This window comes from Mastomys coucha, unplaced genomic scaffold (assembly GCF_008632895.1).
Source record: "Mastomys coucha isolate ucsf_1 unplaced genomic scaffold, UCSF_Mcou_1 pScaffold9, whole genome shotgun sequence".
Lineage (NCBI taxonomy): Eukaryota > Metazoa > Chordata > Mammalia > Rodentia > Muridae > Mastomys > Mastomys coucha.
Genome location: NW_022196915.1, coordinates 41,208,599 through 41,221,148, shown reverse-complemented (window position 1 = coordinate 41,221,148; position 12,550 = coordinate 41,208,599). Strand labels below are relative to the sequence as shown.

The 12,550-nt window shown below is 47.5% G+C and overlaps 1 protein-coding gene across 1 annotated transcript; it reads left to right on the top strand.

Moving 5' to 3' along the window:
* Positions 1-5,746: 5,746 nt before the first annotated feature.
* Positions 5,747-12,021, top strand: Lmln2 (leishmanolysin like peptidase 2). The gene is made up of 14 exons (XM_031361471.1): positions 5,747-6,148; positions 6,264-6,357; positions 7,163-7,214; positions 7,837-7,980; positions 8,269-8,394; positions 8,572-8,656; positions 8,785-8,930; positions 9,019-9,190; positions 9,505-9,574; positions 9,652-9,748; positions 9,838-10,107; positions 10,354-10,583; positions 10,729-10,908; positions 11,637-12,021. Exons 1-14 carry the CDS (start codon positions 5,863-5,865, stop codon positions 11,785-11,787), a joined length of 2,103 nt encoding a protein of 700 aa, XP_031217331.1. The 5' UTR covers positions 5,747-5,862; the 3' UTR covers positions 11,788-12,021.
* Positions 12,022-12,550: the final 529 nt, after the last annotated feature.

Here is a 12,550-nt window from a genome sequence, read left to right as displayed (position 1 = left end):
GTTTCAATGCAGGTATCTGCTTTTAATGTGAGGGCCAGGAGAGGGTTGTTTGAGGCAACAGAGGAACAGAATTCAAGAGATAAGTCCAGCAAAAAGCAGGTTTTCCACATAGAGACAATCGTTCCTAAGCAAGTCTTTCCCATTCACAGAGGGGTAGTTGGAGCAGGGCAGACTGGATTGGAAGGATGGGGATGCATGGGAATGAGGCCCAGCACAGCTGAGGCTGGAGTTCCCAAGCTCCCACAGGTGGGATCATAATGAAAGGACCACCCTTCCAAAAGAAGAGAACCCCCTTTCCCCTACTATTAAACCTGACACTAATTTGATCCCTGGACCAACTCCTATGTGCACCATGGCAAGAATGGCTATACACACACACACACACACACACACACACACACACGCGCACGCACGCACACACGCACACACTTGTGCATACACATACACACTACTATTTTTAAAATTTTATTTTAAGATTTATTTATCATATTTTGCGTGAGGGTTTTGCTTGCATATGTATGTGTGCACCACATGCGTTCCTAGTGCCAGAGAGGTCAGAGGGCATCAGCTCCCCCACCCCTCCTGAAGTTCCAGAGCTGCCACTTGGATCCTGGGATCCAGCCTAGGTACATTGCAAGGGCAGCAAGAGCTTTTAACTGCTGAGCTAAATCTCCAGCCTTCAAAAATAAACATTTCTAAACATGTATGCTTATACGCTTAAAAACATATAAACATAAAAATAACTTAAAACACATAGGTTTGAGCTGGGCATGCAGAGGCAGGAAGATGGGTTTGAGGCCAGCCTGGTCTACATAGAGTGGTCAAGGCTAGGGATTATGCATAGTGAGACTGTGTCTCAACATACCAAAAATAGTGATAATAAAAAAAAAAAAAAAAAAAAAAAAAGCTTTGGCTGGACATGGTGAAAGAGGCTTGCAACCCTGGCACTCAGGGGCTAAGAAAGACAACAGGGAGTTTGAGGCCAGTCTGCCAGCCTTGGCGACATAGCAAGACCCTATCTTAATAAAAATAAAAGGCGTATCGCAGGCTGAGGGTATTCCTATCTTGCAGCTTTTACTTTTCACTGGAGAAAAAAGCAGCTCCTAAGTGGCTGGGCTGCAGGGGAGGCTGCAGACTGAAGGTATAAAATCCCAATTGCTAAGAGTGGAAGAGAGAGCCGTTGCTGAGATTTCTGACTTGGGAGCATACAATTGAAGTTGATGGGAAGCATTTTAGAGCAACCATAGTCTGTCTGCTGGAATGATTTCCTCTGGTGGTCCTAAGCTGCTCAAGTACAAATGCAGGCAAGTACCGGATCCATCTAAGGTTGGTGCTTAACCAGGGAGGCAGGGCAGTTAGGATAGACGAGGGAGGGGAGTTGAAGCAATTCAGGAAAGAATTCAGGTGGAGAGTCTATACCCTAAGACAGAGAAGGAAAGAATAAAGAAAAGAAGGGTCACCGTTCCCCAGCCAACTTGTCCAACAGCTGCAGTGAGCCAACCTAGCAACGAACCATAAGGAAAAGAGATCATATCAGAGAAGGGTGTTTGATTCCGTTATTTCATAGATGCTTCAGTTTCTGCTGATGATAAGGCTCTGGGCACAGACCTCAGACTGTCTCACTTGAGAGGAACGGAGAAGAAGAGTCTTAGAGGTGGAAGGGAGAAGGCTCTGAGAGAGGAGTGTGTTGAGGGAGCGGCACATGGTAACATCATCACCACCGATGCAGGGCCACCACCTCTGGGGAACGTGTTCCTCAGGCCACCTCCCTCCCTCACGGCTTCTCTCACTATCCTCTGACTTCTTGTTTCCCTGGAGCAATCCTCTCCTTCTCCAATTTCTCTCTGGTTTCCTTTCATCTCTCTGGTTTCTCTTTTCATCCCAATGTGACTTCCGCTTTCCTGGGTGAATCAGAGAAGCCGTACTGGACAGTAGGTGTGACCAGTTGTCTGTGAGGGCTGAAATCCCACGTGGCTACTTTACTGTCTAATTCTGCTGCACGCCAACTGTAAAACTGGGATAGTATCAATGATAGCTAAGCCTCCTAAGGTTTGTGGAAGAACCATAAGAGTATAATGTTTGGAGCAATGTCAGACACAAAACTTTCTTTGATCAGACAATGGCTGTTCCTAGTGTAACACCTCATCTCCTTCTCTTGCCTCATCATCACTCTCTCACCTCCACCATCCCTCCATGGTTACTTCATACATCTTCAAAGAGACAAACAAGACGTTCTGTCTGAAGTCTGGTAGAAAAACAGAGTCACACAAAAGTCAAGATGGAGCTGGGGGCAACAGAGAGGCTCAGCAGTTAGGAGCACTTGGTTCTCTTGCCATTGCTCTGGGTTCTGCTCTCAGTATTCCCATGATGGCTCACAACCACCTGTGACTCCAGTTCCACACCATCTGATGCGAGGCTCACATGTGATGAACACATACATGCACATGCCAGCAAAACATTATACACATAAAATGATTTTTTAAGATTTATTTATTTATTATAAGTAAGTACACTGTAGCTGTCTTCAGATACTCCAGAAGAGGACATCAGATCTCATTACAGATGGTTGTGAGCCACCATGTGGTTGCTGGGATTTGAACTCAGGACCTCTGGAAGAGCAGTCAGTGCTCTTAACCACTGAGCCATTTCTCCATCCCATTTGTTTGTTTTTTGAGACAGGGTTTCTCTGTGTGGCCCTGGCTGACCTGAAGCTCACTCTGTAAACCAGGTCAGCCTCAAACTCACAGAGATCCACCCGCCTCTCCCTCCCAAGTGCTAGAATTAAAGAGATGCTCCACTACCTCCTTGGTATAAATAAATCTTAAAAACGAAAATTAGGGTGACTGACAACCATCAATAATGATTCCAACTCCAAGGGATCTGACACCCTCTCCTAACCTCTATAGACACTGGACATGCACTTGGTGCACATATATACATGAAAGCAAAATACACACATACGTCTTTGAAAAGCTGTTTTTAAAGATTTGAAAGAAATGCTGCTGGAAAACAGGATCTCTTCTGTCTGGTGAATAATGGGCAGATAAGCTGGATTTGGTGCAAAGCGGGAGCAAGGGGTTTATTTCTTCCAGGCATTTCCTGCATCTGTGCAGGGCTGACAGTAGGTTCTAAAGGAATACACTTGAGCTAGCTGTCACTTCCTATGGTAGGTAAGTCAGACCTGGAAGGTGTCACATAATCGGCTTATAGGTATGCAGTGGAAGAAAAATGCAGTGGAGGAAAAGAAGAGTGCCTCCTTCTTATGCTAGTATGGGGCAAGTCCCACCCACTCCCACCCCACCCCCGACTCCCACACCCAATGGGTAAGTTAAGAATATCCCCTACTCCAGCAGGGTCATGCCTTTCTCTCTTTTTTTTTTTTTTTTAAGATTTATTTATTTATTATATGTAAGTACACTGTAGCTGTCTTAAGATGTCCCAGAAGAGGGCGTCAGTTCTCATTATGGATGGCTGTGAGCCACCATGTGGTTGCTGGGATTTGAACTCAGGACCTTCAGAAGAGCAGTCAGTGCTCTTACCCGCTGAGCCATTGCTCCAGCCCCGGGTCATGCCTTTCTCAGCATGGCCACCAGGAGGTAGCAAAGAATAAGAGTGGGGACAGAGATGAGCCAGGAACCTGGAGAGCCAGGCCAATTCATCACCTAAGTACTAATTATTAGGAGTTCTTTTGGTTTTGGTTTTGGTTTTTTCAGGGAAAAGGGTCTCCAGACACCTGGAGAAAGCTGTATTTGTCTTAAAAAGAACAAGAGTCCCCTTCAAACGTACACATCTGTTAATAATCAATTTTTAAATCCTAAATTCTGTAACTCCAATGTGTGTGTAAAATTTTTCCTTTCTGGGGTAAAAGCAGGACTTGGCCCCAATCTGCATACTATATATTCTTTTCTTGACTTAGCAGTTATCACGAGCTGAATACTGTTCTTTTCCTTTTCCAAAAATTTACTTTTATTATTTTTAAGTATATATATGTGTGTCCATGTGGGGATATGTACATGTGAGTGCCAACGGAGGCCCAAAACATTGGATTCCCAAGAGCTGGAGTTACAGGTGGTTGGGAGCCGCCCAGCATGGGTTTTGGGAACCAAGAGTTCTCTGGAAGCACAGCGCATGCTCTTAGCTGCTGAGCTGCCTCTCCGTGCCCTGGGCACTGTTACAGATACTCACTTACTTGCTCTCACAGCAATCCTTACAGTACAATCATCCTGAAAATGGGAAGGTTATGGCACTTGGTCAAGATGACAGAAATAGAAAGGCAGAGTGTCTCAGGCTCCAGAGTGGGGAGTTTCCCTTGCCACAATTGTCACATGTAAAAATATATTTGTCTTCAAGAGAAGCCAGTGGCTCTGGTCCTGAGCCGACTGTGGTGGGGCACACCTTTGACCCCAGGATCCCAGTATTCAGGGGACAGAGGCAGGTAGATCCCAGTGAGCTCCAGGTTAGCCTGGTTTGCATAGAGAGTTTCAGGCCAGATCCTGCCAATAAATAAATAAATAAATAAATAAATAAATAAATAAATAAATAAAAGAATAAACTCTACTGGGCATGTTGGCATATGCTTTTAGGCCTAGCACTAAGGAGGCAGATGCAGGCGGATCTCTTTGAGTACAAGGCCAGCCTGGTCTAGAAGCAAGTTCCAGGACAGCCAGGGCTGTTACACAAAGAAACCCTGCCTCCAAAAACAAACAAACAAACAAAAGATAAACTCTAGTCCTTACCTGTCATTCCCTAGATATTCCGTTTTAACATATGTGACTTTCTCCCCTGCCTTCAAAGCAAAAGAGCGAAGAGCAGACATGACAGTGCATGTAATCTCAGCATGTAATCTGAGTGACATGTAATCTCAGCATTTGGGAAGCAAAGGCAAGAGGGTCACAAGTTCAAGACCTGAGCTACACAATGAGAAAAAAGAAGTTACAATGATAGGTATTCATCCCCACACTGACGACCTGACAGGAAATAGGCTTCTTCTAGGAGAACAAGAAGAGCCTGAGTCAGTAAGTACTGAGGGAAAAGCAGGTCTTGTGAGGATCTAGAAGGCTTCCTGAGACTGTTCCCTCCCATCTCCGAGGGGTGTGGAATTTGGCTTGGAGATGTTAAGAAAGGCTTCCCAGAGTAAGGTGGCAACTTCCCACAAGAAAGGTGGGAGTTAGCCAAGGGTGGGGAAGAATGGTGGCCAATCAGAGAAGACAGTTCAGAAAAGCACAATAGGGGGCAAGAAAACCGGGAGTCTCCAGGGCTTCTCTGCCCCCCAAAGGAGATAGCAGCCACCCTAGGTGTTTGATGTGTACCCGCTAACAGTACTACACAGGTGCAGAACATTCCTAAAAGGCTCACAGCTTAGTTGGAGGCTGACCCAGAATAATGCAGGACCTGTTTGCTCACCACCTAGGAGAGAGCAGGCAAGCATGAATGACATCAACAAAACCAACAAAAACAAAAGGTACCACCATCCCCATTCCTCATCCCTTATAGGGCCAATGCTTTTTGTTGTTTTTTTTTTTGGGGGGGGTGGTGAGAGGGTGTTCCAAGACTTCCTACTGAGAAAGACAGGGGACTGGGAATGTGGCATAACCCCTCTATAGAAAAATAAACTGAAGGCTCAGAATGACATTCCTCGTTTCCAGCACCCCCCTCTGCGACCCTAGAGGAGATGGCTTCAACCCCTGTGGTTTGTATCTGACTTCCTAGTGGGAAACTGTAGATTCAGCCAACAACTTTGAAATCTTCTAAGAACTAAGAGAGTGGTGCAGGGGGTGTGGAGGGAGGATACACAGAGAGAGGGCAGAAATAAGTGAGCTTGCCACAGCAGACTGGAGCCAGGGAAGGCTGAGGAGACACGGAATGAAGATGTGGTGGCTACTCCTCCTTGGGGTGGCTACAAGCAGATGTCTGCATGAGGAGACCCAGAAGTCTGTGCGCCTTCTTAGGCCTCCTTTCTCCCAAATGCCCACACACTTCCGCTCCTCAATTCCTCCTCTCCCTGGCTCCCATGAGCCTCAACCCCTTAGAATCCAAACCTACTATACAAGAGATCCTGTGCCCACTGAGGCTTGGGATTCTGAGGGGGAAACTCAAGCCCTGGCTGCGGTGACAGAGACCACTCGAAGGATTCAGGGCATCCTAGCAGGTAAGTGAGGAGACAGGAGGGATGAGGGGCAGAGGGGCCTAAATAAAGAGTCCTTCACAGCAAAGGACTTGAACTCAGAGTCAATGAGGTGAAGAACCTGTCCTCGTGTCTTAAGTTCTCCCAGTACAAGGACCTCTGCTTCTGAGTCGAGACCCTGCACAATACTGCCATGCCGTCTGGGGAGACCCAGATACCCCAAACTACCAAAGGTGAGTTTGTCACTGTTAGTTGTTAGGCTTTGAACCGGGGACAAGGGACTGAGATGCATAGTTTACATACCAAAGCAGACCTGGCTTCCAGGTTCTCCCAGCATCTCTCAGTCCCTATCTGGCATACCCTGCCCCCAACCCTGAGCTTTCCAACCCAAGGGCTGGGCTGCCTTTCCCCCAGAGGTTCCTCCCCATATAATACAGACTTGTTGCTTGCACGCTCTCTCTCCCCCTCTTTTCTCATGGTGACTTCCCTGGCCTTGGTCCTTGCTCCTTGTGGCCAGTGAACTCGCCCGAGTGCAGCTTCCCAATAATCCTGCCTTTAATATAATCTAATCTGGCTCAAATTCGCTCATTTCACTGATGGCGGACAAATAACCTATTATTAATGTTGTGTTTTATGAAAAGCCAACTATATGTTGGTATGGTGAGGTGGGAGGGGAGCCTTGGCCAGCCCATGCTGAGGCATCCCTTCCCCCGAGGTACCAGCCATAAGGTATAGTGTAAAATAAAGTTTCTTTAGGGCATGGAAAGGGGAGTTGAGAAGGGAGTAGAGACAGAGAGTGCAGAGTGGGACAGGAACACCTGTATAGAAAGGGGAAGAAGGAAGGGGAGAGAGGAAGAAAAGGGTCTAGGAGAGAGAAGGGACAGAGAGTGAGGAGGGGGGCAAACAGCCCCTTTTATAGCAAGCCAGGGCTACCTGGCTGTTGCCAGGTAACTGTTGGGCAGAGCCTAGAAGAAATGCCAACAATTAATATTTCAAAGACATCTATGTCTCTGGCTCACTTCTATACATTTTTGACAGGTGCAGTCTCTTGAACCCAGGGTACAAAGGAGAGAGTTGCCTTGGGGCAAAGGTGAGATTAACTCCACAGTCTCAGGGATCTGAAGGGTTCTAACCTACACAGACCTCCCCAGTACCCTGGCACATAACAGGTAGGATCTCCACTGTGTGGAACTGTCCTCCAGTCCTGCTCTCCAGAGGAGTGCACACTCTATAGTCCCTTTCCAGCCATGCTCCCCAGAACACATTCAAGCAGAGATGGGGGAGGGGGGTGGAGGCTAGAGGCGTAACTCTGCTTTTCAGGTTTTTTTTTTTTTTTTTTTTTTTTTTTTTTTTTTTTTTTTTTTTTTTTTTTTTTTTTTTTTTTTTTGGTTTTTCGAGACAGGGTTTCTCTGTGTAGCTCTGGCTGTCCTGGAACTCACTTTGTAGACCAGGCTGGCCTCGAACTCAGAAATCCACCTGCCTCTGCCTCCCAAGTGCTGGGATTAAAGGCGTGCGCCACCACCGCCCGGCGCTCAGGTTTTTTTAAACTCTGGTTTGAACCTTGCACATGCTCTGAGTTTTAACTGCTCGGCTAGAAACCCGATTCCAATTGGCCGCCTGGATGGTACTGAGGCAGCCCCAAGCTATCTCCATCCTCTTAGTATCTAGTTTCTATCCATCACCTAAGCTTATGCTACGTTTCACCCCGACAGATGCCAGATGCCCACCTGCGTGGTTATTCCTTGTGGCCAGAGCACGGTCTGCCCCAACTAATCCAACCAGATGGCCCTGGAGTCCAAAACACTGACTTTCTTCTGTATGTGCGGGTTGCCCACACTTCCAAGTGTCACAAAGATGTGAGGTTCAAAGCAGATCTTTTCCCTTGTTCTGTTGCTCTTAATGTTAAGCTTTGCTGAGGGATATGGAAATAGCAGTTTTACAGAATTACACTTCTTTGGGAGCAGTTTGGAGCAGTCTGATAAAGCTTGACTTGTGTAGGGGCTAAGAATCTTCCAGGCTACCCATGGGTGCTACCCCAGCAGAGCTGTACAGAGCCCCTGCTTCCTCTTTTTCTCAGGAAGATTCCATCTACCTGTTTTATCTCACTTTCCTTTCCACTCTACCTTCTCCTGGCCTGTTTGCAGCCCTCTGTCATAGCCTATGCTGCCTGCTGCCAGCTGGACTCAGAAGACAGGCCCCTCGCTGGTACCATTGTCTACTGTGCCCAACATCTCAGAAGCCCAAGGCTCAGCCATGAGGATATTGTCATGGTGACTGCTGCATGCTGAATGGGGCATGGGGTCGGGGGTGGCAGTCTCCCATTTCATGGGAGAACCTACTGAGGACGGAACAGGAAGTGTCTTCAGCTCTAAGAAGAGCTGGTTATGTGGAAGGGCTCTAGGGTTGTTACAGAACCAGGCCCTCGCTCAGCAGCCATTTGTTCTTAGGCTACACTACATGAACTGCTGCATACCCTGGGTTTTTCTGGACAGCTCTTCAAGATGTGGCGAGACTGTCCCTCAGGACTCAGTGGTAATGGAAGGAATGTGGGAATGGCCATCCTATGATGTCAACCAGAGGGAGTTCACTACCTTCCAGTTCTATTTCACCCTTCCCAAGTTTTCCTCTCCTCGTGTTGCCTTCTCCCTTTTTGAAGCCAGCTAGAGAGAACTGTTCTACAAGGAAACAGGTGACCAGACGAGATGAATGGGGACAACTGCTTCTCACCACTCCAGCTGTCAGCCGCAGCCTAGCCAAACACTTGGGGGTGCCCAGGACTTTGCTGGGAGTTCCTTTGGAAGAAGAGGTGAGTGAGAGAGAATAATACCTTGGGATGATGGGAGAAAGAGGGAGTAGCCCAAGAGCAACCAGCCATTTGCTGCCTCGCCCAACAGGGCTCTTTGTCTTCACATTGGGAGTCCAGAGTACTTCAGGGATCTATAATGACCGCTACCTTTGATGGTGCCCAGCACACTCGACTTGACCCAATAACCCTTGCTGCCTTTGAAGATTCAGGCTGGTATCAGGTCAACCACAGTGCTGCAGAGGAACTTTTGTGGGGCCAGGGTAAGGAGTAAGAAAGAGCTGCAAGACCCAAGTCAGCTTTGTGGGAAGTGAGATAGTCTGAGTAATTTGCTACTAAGGTATAATTCAAACTGTGAGCAAAGCTGGTGCAGAGGGGTCTCTGAGGTTTTGGCTTTTTGTTTTTGAGGCTAGGTAGCTCTGCTGTCCTGGAACTCACCCTGTAGACCAGGCAGGCCTGAAACTCTCAGAGGTCCCCCTGGCTCTTACTCCCAAGTACTGAGATTTTAAGGCACATGCCACTCTGCCCAGCCTGAGCTTTCATCTCTGCGTGCTTTCTTGTTTTACTGCACAAACAGGCTCTGGCCCAGACTTTGGCCTGGTGAGCACATGCAGGATTGGATCCTCAGACTTCTTCTGCACCGGCAGGTGTGTGCTGAGTGGGCAAGGGACAATACAACTATCAGTGAACCTAGTGTCAACTCTGTATTATCCCTTCCACGCAGCGGGCTGGGCTGTCACTACTTGCACCTGGACAAGGGAAGCTGTTCTTCGGACCCAACGCTAGAAGGCTGCCGAGTGTACAAACCCTTAGCCAAAGGGGTGAGGGCACCGCAGAAGAGACCGAGCAGGCCCAGGAGGTGTCAGCCTCTATGGCATCACACTGTTCTACCCTTTTCTCTGAACCACAGAGTGAATGCTGGAAGGAAGAGAACGGACTCCACACCAGGGTGGAGAACCCCCACGGGGAGATCTACCATATGCACAGCCGCTGCTTCCTTGCCAACCTTACCTCCCAAGTGCTCTCCACAGACAACACCAGCCAACCCTCAACAACTCTGTATCTCAAGGAAGATCCTACAGGCTGTTGCTATTTACATCAATGCACCCACAAGGGAGCCTACAAGGTGCAAGTGGAGGGATCACCGTGGATCCCCTGCCTTCCGGGAAAGGCTGTTCAGGCGAGAATTTTATGAGTAGTCAAAGCACACATTTTATCCTATTTATGCATTTACTCAGCAGTGCTGAGGATCAACCCTGGAGCATTCACTGAGCTGCACCCTCAGCCCCTGGCCAACCTTTCTTCTTCCTTCTCCTTCTAAATATCTCCTTAGCTCGTGACTAATCAAGCATATGCCATTTTCCACAGACAGTAGCCCTTAGCAAGTAACTGAAGCTGTGGCCTGTACCGTGCTCTTCTCTTGCAGATACCTGGGTACGATGGTCTTCTCTACTGTCCCCAAGGCCGGCTGTGTCTGAGTGATGAAGATGCCAGTGTTGCCACTTCTCAACTGATGAGCTTTACAACCCAAGACCTGCTATTCCAGCTGTCTCTAAGGTTAACAGGGACCCCAGGCCACTCTCTGGGCAAGGGACAGAGAGAAGAGCTTGCTGAGGTACTTCTGCAGGCTCTGGTGACAAGAGCTGGCACTAGCAGGTAAAGCTACTTACACAGTGGGCCAGAGTACTCAGGTGCTTTCTTCCTCTCACACCCTGTTCATCTGGCTCTGGAAACCATTCTTACCTATTTAGATGCTCTCTCTCAAGCACTCCTCCATTGTGAGATGCCAATGTCTGCTCAGGTGTTATTTCCACAGCCCATCCGTCACCACAAGCTTGCTGTTCACTGTGAGTATGTGGAAGTCTCCTGGCTGCCACGGGCCTTCCGTTGCTATGCTACATAGGACCCTGACCCTGACTCTTCAGGAGAAACCCCTCCAAGTACACCATGGAGAAGCCATCTTTACCACAGAATACAGCAAGTAAGATTGTGTCCCAAATATCCCAAATAGTAAACTTTTGTCATTTCAATCCCTGCTGTTCAGACAACTGAAATTGTATTTGGGAAGCATGCATTTGTGTGTCCCTTATTCTAGACAGGGTGATGTATATATCAGTAAACAGATGCCCAACGTCACCTTAGGTCTACTCAACAGTAACAGGGCCCCATCCCTACAACTTAGGGATTTCAGTTGTCTTGGCTTTGGTTTTCATTTTTGAGAAGGAAGGGTTAACACAGGGCCTCACTGTGTAGCCCTTGGCTAGCCTAGAACTTCCTGTAGTAAGTTACCTACTGTAGAGTAGACTAACCTTGAACTTACAGAGAACCCTCTGCATCCTCCTCAATTATCTATTTTTTGAGCACCAGACTGACACCTCAAATTTACTATACAGCTGAGGATAATCTTGAAGGTCTAATCTCCCTGCCTCCGGAGTACTGGAGTCATATTGTAATTGTGCCACCATACCTCTCTCAAACAGCATTCAGGGAATCTGGCTACGAAACAGTCTCTTCCCATTATCTGGCCCCCACTACCATCAGGCCTTTTAGTATTTGAAGCTGCTGGAGACCTGGACCTTAGTCCTATCCGTACACTCTGGATTTTACCTTCCCTTTCACTGACTTGTCTGCTGTAGTGCTTGATTCAAACAAGTCTCAGTTCTACGCCGAGCCCCATTCCAGGACAAACAGTGCCCTCTGTGTTCCTAGGCTGCGGACTTCCTTTGACCATAACCCCTCTATGACTGAGCTACTTCTGTCCACTGGATTCTGCCTTCTGGTGTTAATTATGGTGGGTGCACTGGGAACTTTGGCTTATCAGAAACGGGTTATGCTCCAAGTGGCGCCATCTACTACTTAACCATCACAAGAGCTACAAGGCACAAGAGATGAGATTGAAATAAAGCAGGCATGATGCCACTCAGGACATAACTGCCAGATGCCAGACAGCAAGAGGGCTCACTGGGTAAAGTCCTTTACCTGCGCTGATTCCTAAGGAGCCACAACGTGGAGAAAAATGGCTCCACAAGATGTCCTGACTTCTACATGTGTGCCGTGGCTCATGAGCACTCATACACAGATGCACATGCACATGTTCAGAGTTGCTCTTAGAGAGACCCAAGCACCAACCTTCCATAACTGCAGTTCCAGGGGATCTGACACCCTAGTGTGACCTCTCTGAGCACTAGCATGCACATGGTAGGTACACATAACATGCAGGCCCTCACACATACATGTAAATATAAGTAAAAAGTAGGTTTTTTTGCATGGGAAAACCTATTTATTAAACCCTGTTCTACTTTCTTCAGAATTCGTCTCTGCTAGGTTATCAACTTTATAATAGCTTTGCCATGTATAAAATGTGGAGTCTCATGGTAAAGATCTGGTCTTTATTTGTGAAGACTGCTGCAGCCCAACAGCAGACCAGGAACATTTGCCACTAGCCCCAAGGATGCTGAGTGTGCTTTACAAAAGACTGCTCCTATTTAACACTTACCGATTTTCATTGCTGCTTGGAGTCAAACAATGTGAATAATTAGTAATTAGTCCTTTCTCTTCAATTTTCCTTAATTTTATTAAATCATCGCTGGGAAATCTAGCAGTTGGGAAATCACATAATTATG

Bases quoted from the DNA above. Each gene is read 5' to 3' on its own strand.
- Lmln2 (XM_031361471.1), top strand. From the start codon at position 5,863: ATGAAGATGTGGTGGCTACTCCTCCTTGGGGTGGCTACAAGCAGATGT. The intron at 7,981-8,268 runs GTGAGGTTCAAA...GCCTGTTTGCAG, and splicing joins CTTCCAAGTGTCACAAAGAT to CCCTCTGTCATAGCCTATGC. The intron at 10,909-11,636 runs GTAAGATTGTGT...CTGTGTTCCTAG, and splicing joins TTTACCACAGAATACAGCAA to GCTGCGGACTTCCTTTGACC.